Source organism: Coregonus clupeaformis, chromosome 7 (assembly GCF_020615455.1).
Source record: "Coregonus clupeaformis isolate EN_2021a chromosome 7, ASM2061545v1, whole genome shotgun sequence".
Classification (NCBI taxonomy): domain Eukaryota; kingdom Metazoa; phylum Chordata; class Actinopteri; order Salmoniformes; family Salmonidae; genus Coregonus; species Coregonus clupeaformis.
In genome coordinates, this window is record NC_059198.1 from 54,086,040 (window position 1) to 54,109,954 (window position 23,915).

General features: G+C 48.0%; 1 protein-coding gene and 1 long non-coding RNA gene across 4 annotated transcripts in view; both read right to left on the minus strand.

Annotated features, from left to right (window-relative positions):
- Positions 1-1,502: 1,502 nt before the first annotated feature.
- LOC121570645 (protein MIX23-like) overlaps positions 1,503-23,915 on the minus strand; it is a 66,870-nt gene continuing 44,457 nt past the window's right edge. For all 3 annotated transcript variants that reach the window (XM_045221437.1, XM_045221438.1, XM_045221439.1), the window contains 3 exons: positions 17,742-17,888; positions 6,725-6,784; positions 1,503-1,860 (listed from right to left, as the gene is read on the minus strand). In XM_045221437.1, coding sequence (XP_045077372.1) covers positions 1,810-1,860; positions 6,725-6,784; positions 17,742-17,888 — 258 coding nt within the window. In that variant the 3' untranslated portion in view covers positions 1,503-1,809. The remainder of the gene's footprint in view (positions 1,861-6,724; positions 6,785-17,741; positions 17,889-23,915) is intronic.
- On the minus strand, positions 21,155-21,579 carry LOC123491236. Its single transcript, XR_006661188.1, has 3 exons — positions 21,555-21,579; positions 21,345-21,398; positions 21,155-21,296 (listed from the first exon to the last, which is right to left on the minus strand). It is a non-coding gene; the product is annotated as an uncharacterized LOC123491236 (long non-coding RNA).

Below are 23,915 nucleotides of genomic sequence, written 5' to 3' on the forward strand. Positions count from 1 at the left end.
CCCTGCTACCCCCTGCTACCCCCCTCCTACCCCTCCCTGCTACCCCTCCCTGCTACCCCCTCCTACCCCTCCCTGCTACCCCCTCCTACCCCTCCCTGCTACCCCCTCCTACCCTCCCTGCTACCCCTCCCTGCTACCCCCCTGCTACCCCCCTCCTACCCCTCCCTGCTACCCCCTCCTACCCTCCCTGCTACCCCCCTCCTACCCCCCTGCTACCCCCCTCCTACCCCTCCCTGCTACCCCCCTCCTACCCCTCCCTGCTACCCCCTGCTACCCCTCCCTGCTACCCCCCTCCTACCCCTCCCTGCTACCCCCTCCTACCCCTCCCTGCTACCCCCTCCTACCCCTCCCTGCTACCCCTCCCTGCTACCCCCTCCTACCCCTCCCTGCTACCCCCTCCTACCCCTCCCTGCTACCCCTCCCTGCTACCCCCCTCCTACCCCTCCCTGCTACCCCCCTCCTACCCCTCCCTGCTACCCCCCTCCTACCCCTCCCTGCTACCCCCCTGCTACCCCCCTCCTACCCCCTCCCTGCTACCCCCCCTCCTACCCCTCCCTGCTACCCCCCTCCTACCCCTCCCTGCTACCCCTCCCTGCTACCCCCTCCTACCCCTCCCTGCTACCCCCTCCTACCCCTCCCTGCTACCCCCCTGCTACCCCCCTCCTACCCCTCCCTGCTACCCCCTGCTACCCCCCCTCCTACCCCTCCCTGCTACCCCCCTCCTACCCCCCTCCTACCCCCTCCCTGCTACCCCCCTCCTACCCTCCCTGCTACCCCCCTCCTACCCCCCTGCTACCCCCTCCTACCCCTCCCTGCTACCCCTCCCTGCTACCCCCTGCTACCCCCCTGCTACCCCTCCCTGCTACCCCCTGCTACCCCCCCTCCTACCCCTCCCTGCTACCCCCTCCTACCCCCTCCTACCCCCTGCTACCCCCCTCCTACCCCTCCCTGCTACCCCCCTCCTACCCCCCTCCTACCCCCCTGCTACCCTCCCTGCTACCCCCTCCTACCCCCCTGCTACCCCCTTCTACCCCTCCCTGCTACCCCCTGCTACCCCCCTCCTACCCCTCCCTGCTACCCCCTTCTACCCCTCCCTGCTACCCCCCCTCCTACCCCTCCCTGCTACCCCCCCTCCTACCCCCTCCTACCCCTCCCTGCTACCCCCCTCCTACCCCCTGCTACCCCCCTTCTACCCCTCCCTGCTACCCCCCTGCTACCCCCTCCTACCCCTCCCTGCTACCCCCCTGCTACCCCTCCCTGCTACCCCCTCCTACCCCTCCCTGCTACCCCCCTGCTACCCCCTCCTACCCCTCCCTGCTACCCCCCTCCTACCCCCTCCTACCCCTCCCTGCTACCCCCCTGCTACCCCCCTGCTACCCCCTCCTACCCCCCTGCTACCCCTCCCTGCTACCCCCTGCTACCCCTCCCTGCTACCCCCCTCCTACCCCCCTTCCTACCCCCCTGCTACCCCCCTCCCAGTTAAGTCAGAGGCACCAGAGGACTATTGGAAAAACACTTTATTGTTTTTTACAGCCATGAAAATAAACACAGAGCAGATTGCTTGACAGAGGTGGTGGCAACCCTACCCCCCAGCAGGTGGTCTTAGAGGTGGTGGCAACACAATGCAGCAGTCACCATGCGCAATAACAGTGTGGTCGTCTGGAGGGCAGGGATCCGTCAGGTCCATGTATGACTCAGTCTGGTTCTGGTTCTGGTGCAGCCGCCTGGACCTGCAGTTATTCTCACCAGAGCAGCTCAGACAGTCACTTGACCGTGGGGGGGGATAGTGGGTCAGATCAGCTCAGACAGTCACTTGACCGTAGGGGTGGGATAGTGGATCCGGCACCGCTCACTGAACACCTGAGGAAAGAACAGAACAGGAGAGGGTTAGGGTTAGGGTTAAAGAACAGCACAGGAGAGGGTCATTGAAGAGCAAGTGTGTGTGTGAGATCTTATGAGTGTATTTGTATTTATTATGGATCCCCATTAGTTCCTGCCAAGGCAGCAGCTACTCTTCCTGGGGTTTATGATGGATCCCCATTAGTTCCTGCCGAGGCAGCAGCTACTCTTCCTGGGGTTTATTATGGATCCCCATTAGTTCCTGCCGAGGCAGCAGCTACTCTTCCTGGGGTTTATTATGGATCCCCATTAGTTCCTGCCGAGGCAGCAGCTACTCTTCCTGGGGTTTATTATGGATCCCCATTAGTTCCTGCCGAGGCAGCAGCTACTCTTCCTGGGGTTTATTATGGATCCCCATTAGTTCCTGCCGAGGCAGCAGCTACTCTTCCTGGGGTTTATTATGGATCCCCATTAGTTCCTGCCCGAGGCAGCAGCTACTCTTCCTGGGGTTTATTATGGATCCCCATTAGTTCCTGCCGAGGCAGCAGCTACTCTTCCTGGGGTTTATTATGGATCCCCATTAGTTCCTGCCGAGGCAGCAGCTACTCTTCCTGGGGTTTATTATGGATCCCCATTAGTTCCTGTCGAGGCAGCAGCTACTCTTCCTGGGGTTTATTATGGATCCCCATTAGTTCCTGCCGAGGCAGCAGCTACTCTTCCTGGGGCTTATTATGGATCCCCATTAGTTCCTGCCGAGGCAGCAGCTACTCTTCCTGGGGTTTATTATGGATCCCCATTAGTTCCTGCCGAGGCAGCAGCTACTCTTCCTGGGGTTTATTATGGATCCCCATTAGTTCCTGCCGAGGCAGCGGCTACTCTTCCTGGGGTTTATTATGGATCCCCATTAGTTCCTGCCGAGGCAGCGGCTACTCTTCCTGGGGTTTATTATGGATCCCCATTAGTTCCTGCCGAGGCAGCGGCTACTCTTCCTGGGGTTTATTATGGATCCCCATTAGTTTCTGCCGAGGCAGCGGCTACTCTTCCTGGGGTTTATTATGGATCCCCATTAGTTCCTGCCGAGGCAGCGGCTACTCTTCCTGGGGTTTATTATGGATCCCCATTAGTTCCTGCCGAGGCAGCGGCTACTCTTCCTGGGGCTTATTATGGATCCCCATTAGTTCCTGCCGAGGCAGCGGCTACTCTTCCTGGGGTTTATTATGGATCCCCATTAGTTCCTGCCGAGGCAGCAGCTACTCTTCCTGGGGTTTATTATGGATCACCATTAGTTCCTGCCGAGGCAGCAGCTACTCTTCCTGGGGTTTATTATGGAGCCCCATTAGTTCCTGCCAAGGCAGCAGCTACTCTTCCTGGGGTTTATTATGGAGCCCCATTAGTTCCTGCCAAGGCAGCAGCTACTCTTCCTGGGGTTTATTATGGATCCCCATTAGTTCCTGCCAAGGCAGCAGCTACTCTTCCTGGGGTTTATTATGGAGCCCCATTAGTTCCTGCCAAGGCAGCAGCTACTCTTCCTGGGGTTTATTATGGATCCCCATTAGTTCCTGCCAAGGCAGCAGCTACTCTTCCTGGGGTTTATTATGGATCCCCATTAGTTCCTGTCAAGGCAGCAGCTACTCTTCCTGGGGTTTATTATGGATCCCCATTAGTTCCTGCCAAGGCAGCAGCTACTCTTCCTGGGGTTTATTATGGTGTAACACATTATTACACAACTACTCTACCACATTATCTACTATACATTATTACACCACTACTCTACCACTACATATCTACAACACAACACATTATTACACCACTACTCTACCACTACATATCTACAATACATCACATTATTACACCACTACATATCTACAATACAACACATTATTACACCACTACATATCTACAATACAACACATTATTACACCACTACTCTACCACTACATATCTACAATACAACACATTATTACACCACTACATATCTACAATACAACACATTATTACACCACTACATATCTACAATACAACACATTATTACACCACTACTCAACCACTACATATCTACAATACAACACATTATTACACCACTACATATCTACAATACAACACATTATTACACCACTACATATCTACAATACAACACATTATTACACCACTACATATCTACAATACAGCACATTATTACACCACTACTCTACCACTACATATCTACAATATAACACATTATTACACCACTACTCTACCACTACATATCTACAATACAACACATTATTACACCACTATTCTACCACTACATATCTACAATATAACACATTATTACACTACTACATATCTACAATACAACACATTATTACACCACTACATATCTACAATACAACACATTATTACACCACTACTCAACCACTACATATCTACAATACAACACATTATTACACCACTACTCTACCACTACATATCTACAATACAACACATTATTACACCACCACATATCTACAATACAACACATTATTACACCACTACATATCTACAATACAACACATTATTACACCACTACTCTACCACTACATATCTACAATATAACACATTATTACACCACTAATCTACCACTACATATATACAATACAACACATTATTACACCACTACATATCTACAATACAACACATTATTACAACACATTATTACACCACTACTCTTTCACTACATACAGTGCCTTCGGAAAGTATTGAGACCCCTTGACTTTTTCCACATTTTGTGAGGGTACAGCCTTATTCTAAAATTGATTAAATTGATTTTTCCCCCTCAATCTACACACATTACCCCATAATGACAAAGCAAAAACAGGTTTAGTAATTTTTGCAAATATTATTTAAAAACTTAAATATCATATATAAAAAAGTATTCAGACCCTTTACTCAGTACTTTGTTGAAGCACCTTTGGCAGCGATTACAGCCTTGAGTCTTCTTGGGTATGACGCTACAAGCTTGGCACACCTGTATTAGGGGAGTTTCTCCCATTCTTCTCTGCAGATCCTCTCAAGCTCTGTTAGGTTGGATGGGGAGCGTCGCTGCACAGCTATTTTCAGTTCTCGCCAGAGATGTTCGATCGGGTTCAATTCCGGGCTCTGGCTGGGCCACTCAATGACATTCAGAGACTTGTCCCGAAGCCACTCCTGCGTTGTCTTGGCTGTGTGCTTAGGGTCATTGTCCTGTTGGAAGGTGAACCTTCGCCCCAGTCTGAGGTCCTGAGTGCTCTGGAGCAGGTTTTCATCAAGGATCTCTCTGTACTTTGCTCCGTTCATCTTTGCCCCGATCCTGACTAGTCTCTCGGGTCCCTGCCGCTGAAAAACATCCCCACAGCATGATGCTGCCACCACCATGCTTCACTGTAGGGATGGTGCCAGGTTTCCTCCAGACGTGACGCTTGGCATTCAGGCCAAAGAGTTCAAGCTTGGTTTCATCAGACCAGAGAATCTTGTTTATCATGGTCTGAGAGTCTTTAGGTGCCTTTTTGGCAAACTCCAAGCGGGCTGTCATGTGCCTTTTACTGAGGAGTGGCTTCCGTCTGGCCACTCTACCATAAAGGCCTGATTGGTGGAGTGCTGCAGAGATGGTTGTCTTTCTGGAAGGTTCTCCCATCTCCACAGAGGAACTCTAGAGCTCTGTCAGAGTGACCATCACCTCCCTGACCAAGGCCCTTCTCCCCCGATTGCTCAGTTTGGCCGGGCGGCCAGCTCTAGGAAGAGTCTTGGTGGTTCCAAACTTCTTCCATTTAAGAATGATGGAGGCCACTGTGTTCTTGGGGACCTTCAATGCTGCAGACATTTTTTGGTACCCTTCCCCAGATCTGTGCCTCAACACAATCCTGTCTCGGAGCGCTACAGACAATTCCTTCGACCTCATGGCTTGGTTTTTGCTCTGACATGCACTGTCAACTGTGGGACATTATATAGACGGTTGTGTCTTTCCAAATCATGTCCAATCAATTGAATTTACCACAGGTGGACTCCAATCAAGTTGTAAAAACATCTCAAGGATGATCAATGGAAACAGGATACACTTCACCTTGATTTTGTGTCTCAGGGCAAAGGGTCTGAATACTTGTGTAAATAAGGTATGTTTTTTATATTTTATACATTTGCTAAAATTTATGAAAACCTGTTTTCGCTTTGTCATTCTGTGGTATTGGGTCATTATGGGGTACTGGGTCATTCTGGGGTACTGGGTCATTATGGGGTATTGTGTCATTATGGGGTATTGGGTCATTATGGGGTATTGGGTCATTATGGGGTATTGGGTCATTATGGGGTATTGGGTCATTATGGGGTATTGGGTCATTCTGGGGTATTGGGTCATTCTGGGGTATTGTGTGTAGATTGATGAGGATATTTTTTTTTCATTTTATCCATTTTAGAATAAGGCTGTAACGTAACAATGTGGGAAAAGGTCAAGGGGTCTGAATACTTTCCGAAAGCATTGTATCTACAATACAACACATTATTACACACTACTCAACATCTACAATACAACATGTACAGTGGCTTGCGAAAGTATTCACCCCCCTTGGCGTTTTTCCTATTTTGTTGCCTTACAACCTGGAATTAAAATAGATTTTGGGGGGGTTGTGTCATTTGATTTACCCAGCATGCCTCCCACTTGGAAGATGCAAAATATATTTTTTGTGAAACAAGAAATAAGACAAAAAAACAGAACTTGAGCGTGCATAACTATCTAACTAACTGGACTTGGGGACTGTGAAGAGACCTCTGGTGGCATGTCTTGTGGGGTATGTATGTGTGAGTGTGTTTGAGAGGTTAAACCATGAGGTGACAGTTCAAACTGGCCATGAGGTCAGAGGTCAAAAATACCATGAGGTCAGAGTGATGTTCTTACCTTCAGACTCCTGTCATTAACAACCTCTTCAACATTCAGCTCTGATCGCATGAGTTTTAACTGGAGGAGAAAAGACAAACACTCATATCACTACAAGAAGTTAACACTGAACACTGCCTCTAATCCAGTCAAATACTGCCACCAACAGAAACCTGGAGACTATGGAGGATTAGTGTTAGAATACTGCCACCAACAGAAACCTGGAGACTATGGAGGATTAGTGTTAGAATGCTGCCACCAACAGAAACCTGGAGACTATGGAGGATTAGTGTTAGAATGCTGCCACCAACAGAAACCTGGAGACTATGGAGGATTAGTGTTAGAATGCTGCCACCAACAGAAACCTGGAGACTATGGAGGATTAGTGTTAGAATGCTGCCACCAACAGAAACCTGGAGACTATGGAGGATTAGTGTTAGAATGCTGCCACCAACAGAAACCTGGAGACTATGGAGGATTAGTGTTAGAATGCTGCCACCAACAGAAACCTGGAGACTATGGAGGATTAGTGTTAGAATGCTGCCACCAACAGGAACCTGGAGACTATGGAGGATTAGTGTTAGAATGCTGCCACCAACAGGAACCTGGAGACTATGGAGGATTAGTGTTAGAATACTGCCACCAACTGCCACCAACAGGATTAGTGTTAGAATGCTGCCACCAACAGAAACCTGGAGACTATGGAGGATTAGTGTTAGAATGCTGCCACCAACAGAAACCTGGAGACTATGGAGGATTAGTGTTAGAATGCTGCCACCAACAGGAACCTGGAGACTATGGAGGATTAGTGTTAGAATGCTGCCACCAACAGAAACCTGGAGACTATGGAGGATTAGTGTTAGAATGCTGCCACCAACAGAAACCTGGAGACTATGGAGGATTAGTGTTAGAATACTGCCACCAACAGAAACCTGGAGACTATGGAGGATTAGTGTTAGAATGCTGCCACCAACAGAAACCTGGAGACTATGGAGGATTAGTGTTAGAATGCTGCCACCAACAGAAACCTGGAGACTATGGAGGATTAGTGTTAGAATGCTGCCACCAACAGAAACCTGGAGACTATGGAGGATTAGTGTTAGAATGCTGCCACCAACAGAAACCTGGAGACTATGGAGGATTAGTGTTAGAATGCTGCCACCAACAGAAACCTGGAGACTATGGAGGATTAGTGTTAGAATGCTGCCACCAACAGAAACCTGGAGACTATGGAGGATTAGTGTTAGAATGCTGCCACCAACAGGAACCTGGAGACTATGGAGGATTAGTGTTAGAATGCTGCCACCAACAGGAACCTGGAGACTATGGAGGATTAGTGTTAGAATACTGCCACCAACAGAAACCTGGAGACTATGGAGGATTAGTGTTAGAATACTGCCACCAACAGAAACCTGGAGACTATGGAGGATTAGTGTTAGAATACTGCCACCAACAGAAACCTGGAGACTATGGAGGATTAGTGTTAGAATGCTGCCACCAACAGGAACCTGGAGACTATGGAGGATTAGTGTTAGAATACTGCCACCAACAGAAACCTGGAGACTATGGAGGATTAGTGTTAGAATGCTGCCACCAACAGGAACCTGGAGACTATGGAGGATTAGTGTTAGAATGCTGCCACCAACAGAAACCTGGAGACTATGGAGGATTAGTGTTAGAATGCTGCCACCAACAGGAACCTGGAGACTATGGAGGATTAGTGTTAGAATGCTGCCACCAACAGGAACCTGGAGACTATGGAGGATTAGTGTTAGAATGCTGCCACCAACAGAAACCTGGAGACTATGGAGGATTAGTGTTAGAATGCTGCCACCAACAGAAACCTGGAGACTATGGAGGATTAGTGTTAGAATGCTGCCACCAACAGGAACCTGGAGACTATGGAGGATTAGTGTTAGAATACTGCCACCAACAGAAACCTGGAGACTATGGAGGATTAGTGTTAGAATGCTGCCACCAACAGAAACCTGGAGACTATGGAGGATTAGTGTTAGAATACTGCCACCAACAGGAACCTGGAGACTATGGAGGATTAGTGTTAGAATACTGCCACCAACAGAAACCTGGAGACTATGGAGGATTAGTGTTAGAATGCTGCCACCAACAGGAACCTGGAGACTATGGAGGATTAGTGTTAGAATGCTGCCACCAACAGGAACCTGGAGACTATGGAGGATTAGTGTTAGAATGCTGCCACCAACAGGAACCTGGAGACTATGGAGGATTAGTGTTAGAATGCTGCCACCAACAGAAACCTGGAGACTATGGAGGATTAGTGTTAGAATGCTGCCACCAACAGAAACCTGGAGACTATGGAGGATTAGTGTTAGAATGCTGCCACCAACAGAAACCTGGAGACTATGGAGGATTAGTGTTAGAATGCTGCCACCAACAGGAACCTGGAGACTATGGAGGATTAGTGTTAGAATGCTGCCACCAACAGAAACCTGGAGACTATGGAGGATTAGTGTTAGAATGCTGCCACCAACAGAAACCTGGAGACTATGGAGGATTAGTGTTAGAATACTGCCACCAACAGAAACCTGGAGACTATGGAGGATTAGTGTTAGAATGCTGCCACCAACAGAAACCTGGAGACTATGGAGGATTAGTGTTAGAATGCTGCCACCAACAGAAACCTGGAGACTATGGAGGATTAGTGTTAGAATGCTGCCACCAACAGAAACCTGGAGACTATGGAGGATTAGTGTTAGAATGCTGCCACCAACAGAAACCTGGAGACTATGGAGGATTAGTGTTAGAATGCTGCCACCAACAGAAACCTGGAGACTATGGAGGATTAGTGTTAGAATGCTGCCACCAACAGGAACCTGGAGACTATGGAGGATTAGTGTTAGAATGCTGCCACCAACAGGAACCTGGAGACTATGGAGGATTAGTGTTAGAATGCTGCCACCAACAGGAACCTGGAGACTATGGAGGATTAGTGTTAGAATGCTGCCACCAACAGGAAACCTGGAGACTATGGAGGATTAGTGTTAGAATGCTGCCACCAACAGAAACCTGGAGACTATGGAGGATTAGTGTTAGAATACTGCCACCAACAGAAACCTGGAGACTATGGAGGATTAGTGTTAGAATGCTGCCACCAACAGGAACCTGGAGACTATGGAGGATTAGTGTTAGAATACTGCCACCAACAGAACCTGGAGACTATGGAGGATTAGTGTTAGAATGCTGCCACCAACAGAAACCTGGAGACTATGGAGGATTAGTGTTAGAATACTGCCACCAACAGGAACCTGGAGACTATGGAGGATTAGTGTTAGAATACTGCCACCAACAGAAACCTGGAGACTATGGAGGATTAGTGTTAGAATGCTGCCACCAACAGGAACCTGGAGACTATGGAGGATTAGTGTTAGAATGCTGCCACCAACAGGAACCTGGAGACTATGGAGGATTAGTGTTAGAATGCTGCCACCAACAGGAACCTGGAGACTATGGAGGATTAGTGTTAGAATGCTGCCACCAACAGAAACCTGGAGACTATGGAGGATTAGTGTTAGAATGCTGCCACCAACAGAAACCTGGAGACTATGGAGGATTAGTGTTAGAATGCTGCCACCAACAGAAACCTGGAGACTATGGAGGATTAGTGTTAGAATGCTGCCACCAACAGGAACCTGGAGACTATGGAGGATTAGTGTTAGAATGCTGCCACCAACAGGAACCTGGAGACTATGGAGGATTAGTGTTAGAATGCTGCCACCAACAGGAACCTGGAGACTATGGAGGATTAGTGTTAGAATACTGCCACCAACAGAAACCTGGAGACTATGGAGGATTAGTGTTAGAATACTGCCACCAACAGAAACCTGGAGACTATGGAGGATTAGTGTTAGAATACTGCCACCAACAGAAACCTGGAGACTATGGAGGATTAGTGTTAGAATACTGCCACCAACAGAAACCTGGAGACTATGGAGGATTAGTGTTAGAATGCTGCCACCAACAGAAACCTGGAGACTATGGAGGATTAGTGTTAGAATGCTGCCACCAACAGAAACCTGGAGACTATGGAGGATTAGTGTTAGAATGCTGCCACCAACAGAAACCTGGAGACTATGGAGGATTAGTGTTAGAATGCTGCCACCAACAGAAACCTGGAGACTATGGAGGATTAGTGTTAGAATGCTGCCACCAACAGAAACCTGGAGACTATGGAGGATTAGTGTTAGAATGCTGCCACCAACAGAAACCTGGAGACTATGGAGGATTAGTGTTAGAATGCTGCCACCAACAGAAACCTGGAGACTATGGAGGATTAGTGTTAGAATGCTGCCACCAACAGAAACCTGGAGACTATGGAGGATTAGTGTTAGAATGCTGCCACCAACAGAAACCTGGAGACTATGGAGGATTAGTGTTAGAATGCTGCCACCAACAGAAACCTGGAGACTATGGAGGATTAGTGTTAGAATGCTGCCACCAACAGAAACCTGGAGACTATGGAGGATTAGTGTTAGAATGCTGCCACCAACAGGAACCTGGAGACTATGGAGGATTAGTGTTAGAATGCTGCCACCAACAGAAACCTGGAGACTATGGAGGATTAGTGTTAGAATGCTGCCACCAACAGGAACCTGGAGACTATGGAGGATTAGTGTTAGAATGCTGCCACCAACAGGAACCTGGAGACTATGGAGGATTAGTGTTAGAATGCTGCCACCAACAGAAACCTGGAGACTATGGAGGATTAGTGTTAGAATGCTGCCACCAACAGGAACCTGGAGACTATGGAGGATTAGTGTTAGAATGCTGCCACCAACAGGAACCTGGAGACTATGGAGGATTAGTGTTAGAATACTGCCACCAACAGGAACCTGGAGACTATGGAGGATTAGTGTTAGAATGCTGCCACCAACAGGAACCTGGAGACTATGGAGGATTAGTGTTAGAATGCTGCCACCAACAGAAACCTGGAGACTATGGAGGATTAGTGTTAGAAATGCAGCTCTTTGGGAGCAGATTCACTATCCTTCAACTGGTAGTTTGTTCTACCTGCCCAACACGCCGTAATTCCTCATTAGATGTACCTACAAGTCATCACACTTGTATCAGCCAATCAAAGTTCGCAATTCCCCGTTCACCTCACTGAACCCGCTGCCGTCAGAGTGAGATTACAGTCAGAATGGACTGTTTCTCTAGATCTGTATTTGACCTGTGATTCAGTGCATCGTATTTGACCTGTGTTTCAGTGCATCGTATTTGACCTGTGTTTCAGTGCATCGTATTTGACCTGTGTTTCAGTGCATCGTATTTGACCTGTGTTTCAGTGCATCGTATTTGACCTGTGTTTCAGTGCATCGTATTTGACCTGTGTTTCAGTGCATCGTATTTGACCTGTGTTTCAGTGCATCGTATTTGACCTGTGTTTTAGTGCATCGTATTTGACCTGTGTTTCAGTGCATCGTATTTGACCTGTGTTTCAGTGCATCGTATTTGACCTGTGTTTTAGTGCATCGTAGTGTAAGTACTGTACATGTTATTGCTTCTTTAGGCCAATACTTCGTTGTTAAGGCTGCCTAGTTATTTACCATGTTAATAAATGTTGAAACTATTTTCCTTTTCCATGTGCCTGATGCTATTTCTAGCCAAGATGTTAGCCAGCCATGCTAGCTCATTTATGCTGTGTGACACATTCCTCGTTTAGGATATATATTATTCTGTTCATACTGTATGGTTAAGTTCCTAGCCATGTTTATGGACATGTATAACCTTTGTGAAGCCTCATACTACCGTGTACTGTCTGTAGCATGTAGCCTCATTTAGCCTGTGTTTTTCCTCACGGCACAGTTCCTTTTCCATGTTAGTCGTGGTCTCGTGTACATGCAGACCATGGTTACATGCAGACCATGGTTACATGCAGACCATGGTTACATGCAGACCATGGTTACCATGGTTACATCCCAATCACGTTTGCTTTGCAGTTATCATACTGCTGACAAGTAATTGGGTCTTTGTCCTGTAAGTGGATTCCTCTACCTATGGCTTTGACCTTTACCTGCCACAGGTATATTCATATGGAAGCCTGTCCACAGGTATATTCATATGGAAGCCTGTCCACAGGTACACCTCCACAGGTATATTCATATGGAAGCCTGTCCACAGGTATACCTCCACAGGTATATTCATATGGAAGCCTGTCCACAGGTACACCTCCACAGGTATATTCATATGGAAGCCTGTCCACAGGTATACCTCCACAGGTATATTCATATGGAAGCCTGTCCACAGGTACACCTCCACAGGTATATTCATATGGAAGCCTGTCCACAGGTATACCTCCACAGGTATATTCATATGGAAGCCTGTCCACAGGTACACCTCCACAGGTATATTCATATGGAAGCCTGTCCACAGGTATACCTCCACAGGTATATTCATATGGAAGCCTGTCCACAGGTACACCTCCACAGGTATATTCATATGGAAGCCTGTCCACAGGTATACCTCCACAGGTATATTCATATGGAAGCCTGTCCACAGGTATATTCATATGGAAGCCTGTCCACAGGTATATTCATATGGAAGCCTATCCACAGGTATATTCATATGGAAGCCTATCCACAGGTATATTCATATGGAAGCCTGTCCACAGGTATACCGCCACAGGTATATTCATATGGAAGCCTGTCCACAGGTATACCTCCACAGGTATATTCATATGGAAGCCTGTCCACAGGTATACCTGCTGTACTCATGGTTAGTATTTCTATTCTTTCCCATAGAACCACTTCCATTTCCACTGTCAATACGAGGAGTGTGGAGTGGGGAACCCTTACATCTGAAATAAACCTTTCTGAAGACATCTGGACTTGTTCTTGCCAGACAGACCTGTGGTATCCTGCTACTCCTACTGCTCTCTCCTCGTCTGACCATGTGTTCTCGCATACCCCGAGAGCATCTGGTCAGCGGGGTGGTGGCACAGGAATCCTCATCTCTCCCAAGTGGACATTCTCTATTTTTCCCCTGACCCATCTGTCTATCTCCTCATTTGAATTCCATGCTGTCACAGTCACTAGCCCATTCAAGCTTAACAACCTTGTCATTTATCGCCCTCCAGGTTCCCTTGGAGAGTTCATCAATGAGCTTGACAAGTTCCTTTCCTGAGGATGGCTCACCCCTCACAGTTCTGGGTGACTTCAACCTCCCTACGTCTACATTTGACTCATTTCTCTCTGCCTCCTTCTTTCCACTCCTTTCCTCTTTTGACCTCACCCTCTCACCGTCCCCCCCTACTCACAAGGCAGGCAATACGCTTGACCTCATCTTTACTAGATGCTGTTCTTCTACTAATCTCACTGCAACTCCCCTCCATGTCTCCGACCACTACTTTGTATCCTTTTCTCTCTCGCTCTCCTCCAACACTACTCACTCTGCCTCTACTCAGATGGTAATGCGCCGTCGCAACCTTCGCTCTCTCTCTCCCGCTACTCTCTCCTCTTCCATCCTATCATCTCTTCCCTCTGCTAAATCCTTCTCCCTCCAATCTCCTGATTCTGCCTCCTCAACCCTCCTCTCCTCCCTTTCTGCATCCTTTGACTCTCTATGTCCCCTATCCTCCCGGCCGGCTCGGTCCTCCCCTTCAGCTCTGTGGCTTGATGACTCATTGCGAGCTCACAGAACTAGACTCCCTGCGGACCTGGCATCTTTTCAATCCCTCCTCTCTACATTTTCTTCATCTGTTTCTGCTGCTATGGCCACTTTCTACCACTCTAAATTCCAAGCATATGCCTCTAACCCTAGGAAGCTCTTTGCCACCTTCTCCTCCCTGCAGAATCCTCCTCCCCCTCCCCCCCTCCTCCCTCTCTGTGGATGACTTCGTCAACCATTTTGAAAAGAAGGTTGACGACATCCGATCCTCGTTTGTTAAGTCAAATGACACTGCTGGTCCTGCTCACACTGCCCTACCCTATGCTTTGACTTCTTTCTCCCCTCTCTCTCCAGATAAAATCTTGCGACTTGTGATGGCCAGCCGCCCAACAACCTGCCCGCGCCCAACAACCTGCCCGCTTGACCCTATCCCCTCCTCTCTTCTCCAGACCATCTCCGGTGACCTTCTCCCTTACCTCACCTCGCTGATCAACTCATCCTTGACCACTGGCTATGTCCCTTCCGTCTTCAAGTGAGCGAGAGTTGCACCCCTTCTCAAAAAACCAACACTCTGATGTCAACAACTACAGACCAGTATCCCTTCTTTCTTTTCTCTCCAAAACTCTTGAGCGTGCCGTCTTTAGCCAACTCTCTTGCTATCTCTCTCAGAATTACCTTCTTGATCCAAACCAGTCAGGTTTCAAGACTGGTCATTCAACTGAGACTGCTCTTCTCTGTGTCACGGAGGCTCTCCGCACTGCTAAAGCTAATCTCTCTCTCCTCTGCTCTTGTCCTTCTAGACCTGTCTGCTGCCTTTGATACTGTGAACCATCAGATCCTCCTCTCCACCCTCTCCGAGCTGGGCATCTCCGGCGCGGCTCACTCTTGGATTGCGTCCTACCTGACCGGTCGCTCCTACCAAGTGGCGTGGCGAGAAGCTGTCTCCGCACCACGTGCTCTCACCACTGGTGTCCCCCAGGGCTCAGTTCTAGGCCCTCTCCTATTCTCGCTTATACACCAAGTCACTTGGCTCTGTCATATCCTCACATGGTCTCTCCTATCATTGCTACTCAGACGACACACAACTAATCTTCTCCTTTCCCCCTTCTGATAACCAGGTGGCGAATCGCATCTCTGCATGTCTGGCAGACATATCAGTATGGATGACGGATCACCACCTCAAGCTGAACCTTGGCAAGACGGAGCTGCTCTTCCTCCCGGGGAAGGACTGCCCGTTCCATGATCTCGCCATCACGGTTGACAACTCAGTTGTGTCCTCCTCCCAGAGTGCGAAGAGCCTTGGCGTGACCCTGGACAACACCCTGTCGTTCTCCGCTAACATCAAGGCGGTGACCCGATCCTGTAGGTTCATGCTCTACAACATTCGGAGAGTATGATCCTGCCTTACACAGGAAGCGGCACAGGTCCTAATCCAGGCACTTGTCATCTCCCGTCTGGATTACTGCAATTCGCTGTTGGCTGGGCTCCCTGCCTGTGCCATTAAACCCCTACAACTCATCCAGAATGCCGCAGCCCGTCTGGTGTTCAACCTTCCCAAGTTCTCTCACGTCACCCCGCTCCTCCGCACACTCCACTGGCTTCCAGTTGAAGCTCGCATCTGCTACAAGACCATGGTGCTTGCCTACGGAGCTGTGAGGGGAACGGCACCTCCGTACCTTCAGGCTCTGATCAGTCCCTACACCCAAACGAGGGCATTGCGTTCATCCACCTCTGGCCTGATGGCTCCCCTACCTCTGCGGAAGCACAGTTCCCGCTCAGCCCAGTCAAAACTGTTTCGCTGCTCTGGCACTCCAATGGTGGAACAAGCTCCCTCACGACGCCAGGACAGCGGAGTCACTCACCTCCTTCCGGAGACATTTGAAACCCCACCTTTTTAAGGAATACCTGGGATAGGATAAAGTAATCCTTCTACCCCCCCTTACCCCACCCCAAAAAAAAACATTGTAAAGTGGTTATCCCACTGGCTATAAGGTGAATGCACCAATTTGTAAGTCGCTCTGGATAAGAGCGTCTGCTAAATGACGTAAATGTAAATGGTATCTGAACCGTATTCACTGGAACCTAATATCTCTCTACTAGTGCCCGTTATTCATGGTCTTCCTGGATCAGCCTTTAGTATTTTTAAATGAGCTTTACGAGTGTCAAACCCTCAGTGTCCACTGTCACTGTATTCCGATTAGCTAACTGGCTGATTCTGTCTGGTGTCTGCTACTCCCCAGTGGTCAGGACAGGTATAGCCTTGGAGGGGTGTAGTGTAATATAGTAGTATATACATGGTATTGGATATAGGTTTGTTGCTCCATATTGTTGATAATCACAGTAGTACAGTAACAGATGGCCAAATGGATAGATTAGTACACAGGTGTAGTAAAACAATATGCTTCAAAAGGCAGGAGTCTGTTTTTACAGCATCCCAGCTGTAAAATAACACGAGGGAAAGAAAGGTGAGGAACTGAGCGAGCGTGGACGGCATTTGTGGCTAGCCAAAATCAACAGAAAAGATGTTCAGCCTACCAAGCATAGTAACATGATCTCAGATGACTTTGTAACAGGTAATCTAACCACATACCTGGCAGGAAACTGTTGTAAACCATTACATTATTATTATTATTATATGGTTTAAACCATGTGGTCCTCTGTAGCTTATATTATTATTATATTATATGGTATACATTAAAAAGATTAGCTGGCATCGGGCTAACTTACCTATAGAACTAATTCCAAAGCTAGCTAGCTAACTTTGCTAGCTTTTTCGGTGGTAGCTAACTTGCTAGTCTTCTTAGCAGCACTCTTGAAAGCCAAGGATGACCAAATATTACATAGCTAACTTAATGGTCATAGCTAGCCATCTTTGCCATCTCCACCTTGTACTGAAGCTATTCATAACATTATCTAAAGTTATGAGCTAGCTAAGTTTAGTTGAAACTCAAGTCTGTTTGTTCACCAGCTCACAATCAAATGCCAACCATATTACCTCCCACGAGAATTCTCTTCGGTTATAGTCCCAGCCGTGTATATTCCCCCTCAAGCCGATACCACAATGACCCTCAAGGAACTACACTGGACTTTGTGAAAACTAGAAACCACATATCCTGAGGCCGCATTTATTGTAGCTGAGGATTTTAACAAAGCAAATTTGAGGAAAACGCTACCGAAGTTCTATCAACACTGACTGTATTACTCTCGCTGCTAAAAACGCTCGACCACTGCTACTCCCCATTCCGGGATGGCTACAAGGCCCTCCCCTGCCCTCCCTTTGGCAAATCAGATCATGACTCCATTTTGTTCCTCCCTTCCTATAGGCAGAAACTCAAACAGGAACATTACCTTGGTGCAGTGTGGTGTGGATCATAGTGTAGTATAGGTAATGTATTACCTTGGTCTGTTCCTTCCTGAGTAGTTTGATGGTTGTCATGTTGTCTCCGTCCTTGGCCCTCTGCTCTCTCAGCTGGTCCACCACCTCAGAGGTCTGGCCTATACACGTCTTAATGGCTCGGTCTCTGCTCAGGTGGGCCTCCATCAGCTGCAACACGCACACCACCACCACAACACAACCACACCACCACCACAACACAACACAACCACACAACAACCACACCACCACCACACAAAGACAATAACACAGGATTACTGAGCCAGTCTAACCTGGTGAGTCCACTTAGAGCTAGCTGTCATTTATAAACAGTTTGAATGTATACACTCAAGCAGGGCTGCAGGAAAACGTGTGGCCAGCTGGCATTTGTCCCAGCACTTTTCAAATCAGGTGGGGCAGCGCCCACCACTTTATTTGGTTGAATGGAAATACTGACACAAAAGTGTAAAGAGGGACAACGTTTTTTGACTGATTTGCTTCATGTCAACTCGGCACAATTGATCTGTCCTTCATAGCGGAGTGCTGCAGGTTCTGTGTGAGCCTTGACCAATTAGACTCACGGAAATCAGAGGTGGCTTGGGGCGGCCACAAGGCATGTCGTCTAGCAAAGCGCGCTCTCTACATACCTCCGGTATTTATTTAGGAAACGTAATAATAACACTTCAGGAAGAGTATCCCAAAGGCCGCCAGATGGCCATATCTTTCCGTCCAAAGCCATTGTATGCAGCTGGCTATACACTCGTATCCCCCGTTGACCGATTCGTACATAAAACAAACGCGTCGATTTCATCGTTAACTTGATTTAATGGCGAGAAGACGGGGGAAATAAACAGGGAAAATATGCATACTTTCTTTATGAAACACCCTTTTCCACCACCATGCTGGAGTGGCTAATGCTACTTTCTGATGTAGCGTCCCGCATTCAACCAGGGGTAAACAGACTACTGCAATCTGATTGGCTGAACGCGATATGTAACATCCGGACTAGCATTCCTAGGCATTAGCCACTCTAGCATGGTGGTGGAAAATGGTGTTTCATAAAGAAAGAATGCATATTCTCCCCCCCCCCCCAGAATGTTCTGTATGAACCGGTCAACGGGGGATACGGCTGCATACAATGGCTTTAGACTAAGATGAAACAACTCAATATCGCCATCTGCCTGCCTTTGGGCTACAGGAAGAGTAGCTGCTGCCTTGGCAACAGCTTATGGGGATCCTAATGAAATACCTCACTCCCAACAGACAAGCAAAAACTCTTGACAGAAATGTTGCAGCAGCCTAAACACTAAACATTATCGATCTGACATGCTGTATGTGATGAAAACGAGATGATGTTTCAGTCTGATCACAACCACAGCTGCTACAGCCAAAGTGTCCTGTCCCCTCTGGCCAGGGTAAACCGACTGGTAACCTTCTGTATTTATAGCAGAGGTGGCACCACAGGTCCCAGACTGGTAACCTTCTGGTTCTGTATTTATATCAGAGGTGGCACCACAGGTCCCAGACTGGTAACCTTCTGGTTCTGTATTTATAGCAGAGGTGGCACCACAGGTCCCAGACTGGTAACCTTCTGGTTCTGTATTTATATCAGAGGTGGCACCACAGGTCCCAGACTGGTAACCTTCTGGTTCTGTATTTATAGCAGAGGTGGCACCACAGGTCCCAGACTGGTAACCTTCTGGTTCTGTATTTATTGCAGGGGTGGGACAACAGGTCCCAGACTGGTAACCTTCTGGTTCTGTATTTATATCAGAGGTGGCACCACAGGTCCCAGACTGGTAACCTTCTGGTTCTGTATTTATATCAGAGGTGGCACCACAGGTCCCAGACTGGTAACCTTCTGGTTCTGTATTTATATCAGAGGTGGCACCACAGGTCCCAGACTGGTAACCTTCTGGTTCTGTATTTATATCAGAGGTGGCACCACAGGTCCCAGACTGGTAACCTTCTGGTTCTGTATTTATATCAGAGGTGGCACAACAGGTCCCAGACTGGTAACCTTCTGGTTCTGTATTTATATCAGAGGTGGCACCACAGGTCCCAGACTGGTAACCTTCTGGTTCTGTATTTATATCAGAGGTGGCACCACAGGTCCCAGACTGGTAACCTTCTGGTTCTGTATTTATATATCAGAGGTGGCACCACAGGTCCCAGACTGGTAACCTTCTGGTTCTGTATTTATAGCAGAGGTGGCACCACAGGTCCCAGACTGGTAACCTTCTGGTTCTGTATTTATAGCAGAGGTGGCACCACAGGTCCCAGACTGGTAACCTTCTGGTTCTGTATTTATAGCAGAGGTGGCACCACAGGTCCCAGACTGGTAACCTTCTGTATTTATATCAGAGGTGGCACCACAGGTCCCAGACTGGTAACCTTCTGGTTCTGTATTTATAGCAGAGGTGGCACCACAGGTCCCAGACTGGTAACCTTCTGGTTCTGTATTTATATCAGAGGTGGCACCACAGGTCCCAGACTGGTAACCTTCTGGTTCTGTATTTATAGCAGAGGTGGCACCACAGGTCCCAGACTGGTAACCTTCTGGTTCTGTATTTATAGCAGAGGTGGCACCACAGGTCCCAGACTGGTAACCTTCTGGTTCTGTATTTATATCAGAGGTGGCACCACAGGTCCCAGACTGGTAACCTTCTGGTTCTGTATTTATAGCAGAGGTGGCACCACAGGTCCCAGACTGGTAACCTTCTGGTTCTGTATTTATAGCAGAGGTGGCACCACAGGTCCCAGACTGGTAACCTTCTGGTTCTGTATTTATAGCAGAGGTGGCACCACAGGTCCCAGACTGGTAACCTTCTGGTTCTGTATTTATATCAGAGGTGGCACCACAGGTCCCAGACTGGTAACCTTCTGGTTCTGTATTTATAGCAGAGGTGGCACCACAGGTCCCAGACTGGTAACCTTCTGGTTCTGTATTTATATCAGAGGTGGCACCACAGGTCCCAGACTGGTAACCTTCTGGTTCTGTATTTATAGCAGAGGTGGCACCACAGGTCCCAGACTGGTAACCTTCTGGTTCTGTATTTATAGCAGAGGTGGCACCACAGGTCCCAGACTGGTAACCTTCTGGTTCTGTATTTATTGCAGGGGTGGGACAACAGGTCCCAGACTGGTAACCTTCTGGTTCTGTATTTATATCAGAGGTGGCACCACAGGTCCCAGACTGGTAACCTTCTGGTTCTGTATTTATATCAGAGGTGGCACCACAGGTCCCAGACTGGTAACCTTCTGGTTCTGTATTTATATCAGAGGTGGCACCACAGGTCCCAGACTGGTAACCTTCTGGTTCTGTATTTATATCAGAGGTGGCACACAGGTCCCAGACTGGTAACCTTCTGGTTCTGTATTTATAGCAGAGGTGGCACCACAGGTCCCAGACTGGTAACCTTGGTTCTGTATTTATAGCAGAGGTGGCACCACAGGTCCCAGACTGGTAACCTTCTGGTTCTGTATTTATAGCAGAGGTGGCACCACAGGTCCCAGACTGGTAACCTTCTGGTTCTGTATTTATAGCAGAGGTGGCACCACAGGTCCCAGACTGGTAACCTTCTGGTTCTGTATTTATAGCAGAGGGGGCACCACAGGACTGGTAACCTTCTGGTTCTGTATTTATAGCAGAGGTGGCACCACAGGTCCCAGACTGGTAACCTTCTGTATTTATATCAGAGGTGGCACCACAGGTCCCAGACTGGTAACCTTCTGGTTCTGTATTTATATCAGAGGTGGCACCACAGGTCCCAGACTGGTAACCTTCTGGTTCTGTATTTATATCAGAGGTGGCACCACAGGTCCCAGACTGGTAACCTTCTGGTTCTGTATTTATATCAGAGGTGGTACCACAGGTCCCAGACTGGTAACCTTCTGGTTCTGTATTTATAGCAGAGGTGGCACCACAGGTCCCAGTGTGATGAGGTGGTGTTGAAGGAGTCAGGCGCAGGAGGGTAAATCACAGAATAACAGGCTTTAATCCGCAGAAATACAGGTTTACGCAGAACTGCATCAAACACACTCCAGGGCACAAAACAGGTGCACTGGAAAATACAAGGCACACGGGAAAAAACAAGGCACACGGGAAAATACTCCCGTCGATACACAATACACAAGCTCCACCGAGCTTCACTAACCTCCACAATAAACAATCACCCACACAGACAAGGAAGCAGAGGAAACACTTATACCTTGACTAATGAGGGAATAAGGACCAGCTGTGTGTGATTGAAGACAAGACAAATGGAGTGATGATAAATGGATCGGCAGTAACTAGTAAGCCGGTGACACCGAACGCCGAAACCTGCCCGAACAAGGAGGTGAGGCAGCCAGACATCACAGGCTACAGCATGTCAGATATCCTCACAGGCTACAGCATGTCAGATATCATCACAGGCTACAGCATGTCAGATATCATCACAGGCTACAGTATGTCAGATATCCTCACAGGCTACAGCATGTCAGATATCCTCACAGGCTACAGCATGTCAGAAATCCTCACAGGCTACAGCATGTCAGATATCCTCACAGGCTACAGCATGTCAGATATCCTCACAGGCTACAGCATGTCAGATATCATCACAGGCTACAGCATGTCAGATATCATCACAGGCTACAGCATGTCAGATATCATCACAGGCTACAGCATGTCAGATATCCTCACAGGCTACAGCATGTCAGATATCATCACAGGTTACAGCATGTCAGATATCTTCACAGGCTACAGCATGTCAGATATCATCACAGGCTACAGCATGTCAGATATCATCACAGGCTACAGCATGTCAGATATCATCACAGGCTACAGCATGTCAGATATCATCACAGGCTACAGCATGTCAGATATCCTCACAGGCTACAGCATGTCAGATATCCTCACAGGCTACAGCATGTCAGATATCCTCACAGGTTACAGCATGTCAGATATCATCACAGGCTACAGCATGTCAGATATCCTCACAGGCTACAGCATGTCAGATATCCTCACAGGTTACAGCATGTCAGATATCATCACAGGCTACAGCATGTCAGATATCATCACAGGCTACAGCATGTCAGACCTCACAGGCTACAGCGTGTCAGATATCATCACAGGCTACAGCATGTCAGATATCATCACAGGCTACAGCATGTCAGATATCCTCACAGGCTACAGCATGTCAGATATCCTCACAGGCTACAGCATGTCAGATATCCTCACAGGCTACAGCATGTCAGATATCATCACAGGTTACAGCATGTCAGACCTCACAGGCTACAGCATGTCAGATATCCTCACAGGTTACAGCATGTCAGATATCCTCACAGGCTACAGCATGTCAGATATCATCACAGGTTACAGCATGTCAGACCTCACAGGCTACAGCATGTCAGATATCCTCACAGGCTACAGCATGTCAGATATCATCACAGGCTACAGCATGTCAGATATCCTCACAGGCTACAGCATGTCAGATATCCTCACAGGCTACAGCATGTCAGATATCCTCACAGGCTACAGCATGTCAGATATCCTCACAGGCTACAGCATGTCAGATATCATCACAGGCTACAGCATGTCAGATATCATCACAGGCTACAGCATGTCAGACCTCACAGGCTACAGCATGTCAGATATCCTCACAGGTTACAGCATGTCAGATATCCTCACAGGCTACAGCATGTCAGATATCCTCACAGGCTACAGCATGTCAGATATCCTCACAGGCTACAGCATGTCAGATATCATCACAGGCTACAGCATGTCAGATATCATCACAGGCTACAGCATGTCAGATATCCTCACAGGCTACAGCATGTCAGATATCCTCACAGGCTACAGCATGTCAGATATCCTCACAGGCTACAGCATGTAAGATATCCTCACAGGTTACAGCATGTCAGATATCCTCACAGGCTACAGCATGTCAGATATCCTCACAGGCTACAGCATGTCAGATATCATCACAGGCTACAGCATGTCAGATATCATCACAGGCTACAGCATGTCAGATATCCTCACAGGCTACAGCATGTCAGATATCCTCACAGGTTACAGCATGTCAGATATCCTCACAGGCTACAGCATGTCAGATATCATCACAGGTTACAGCATGTCAGACCTCACAGGCTACAGCATGTCAGATATCCTCACAGGTTACAGCATGTCAGATATCCTCACAGGCTACAGCATGTCAG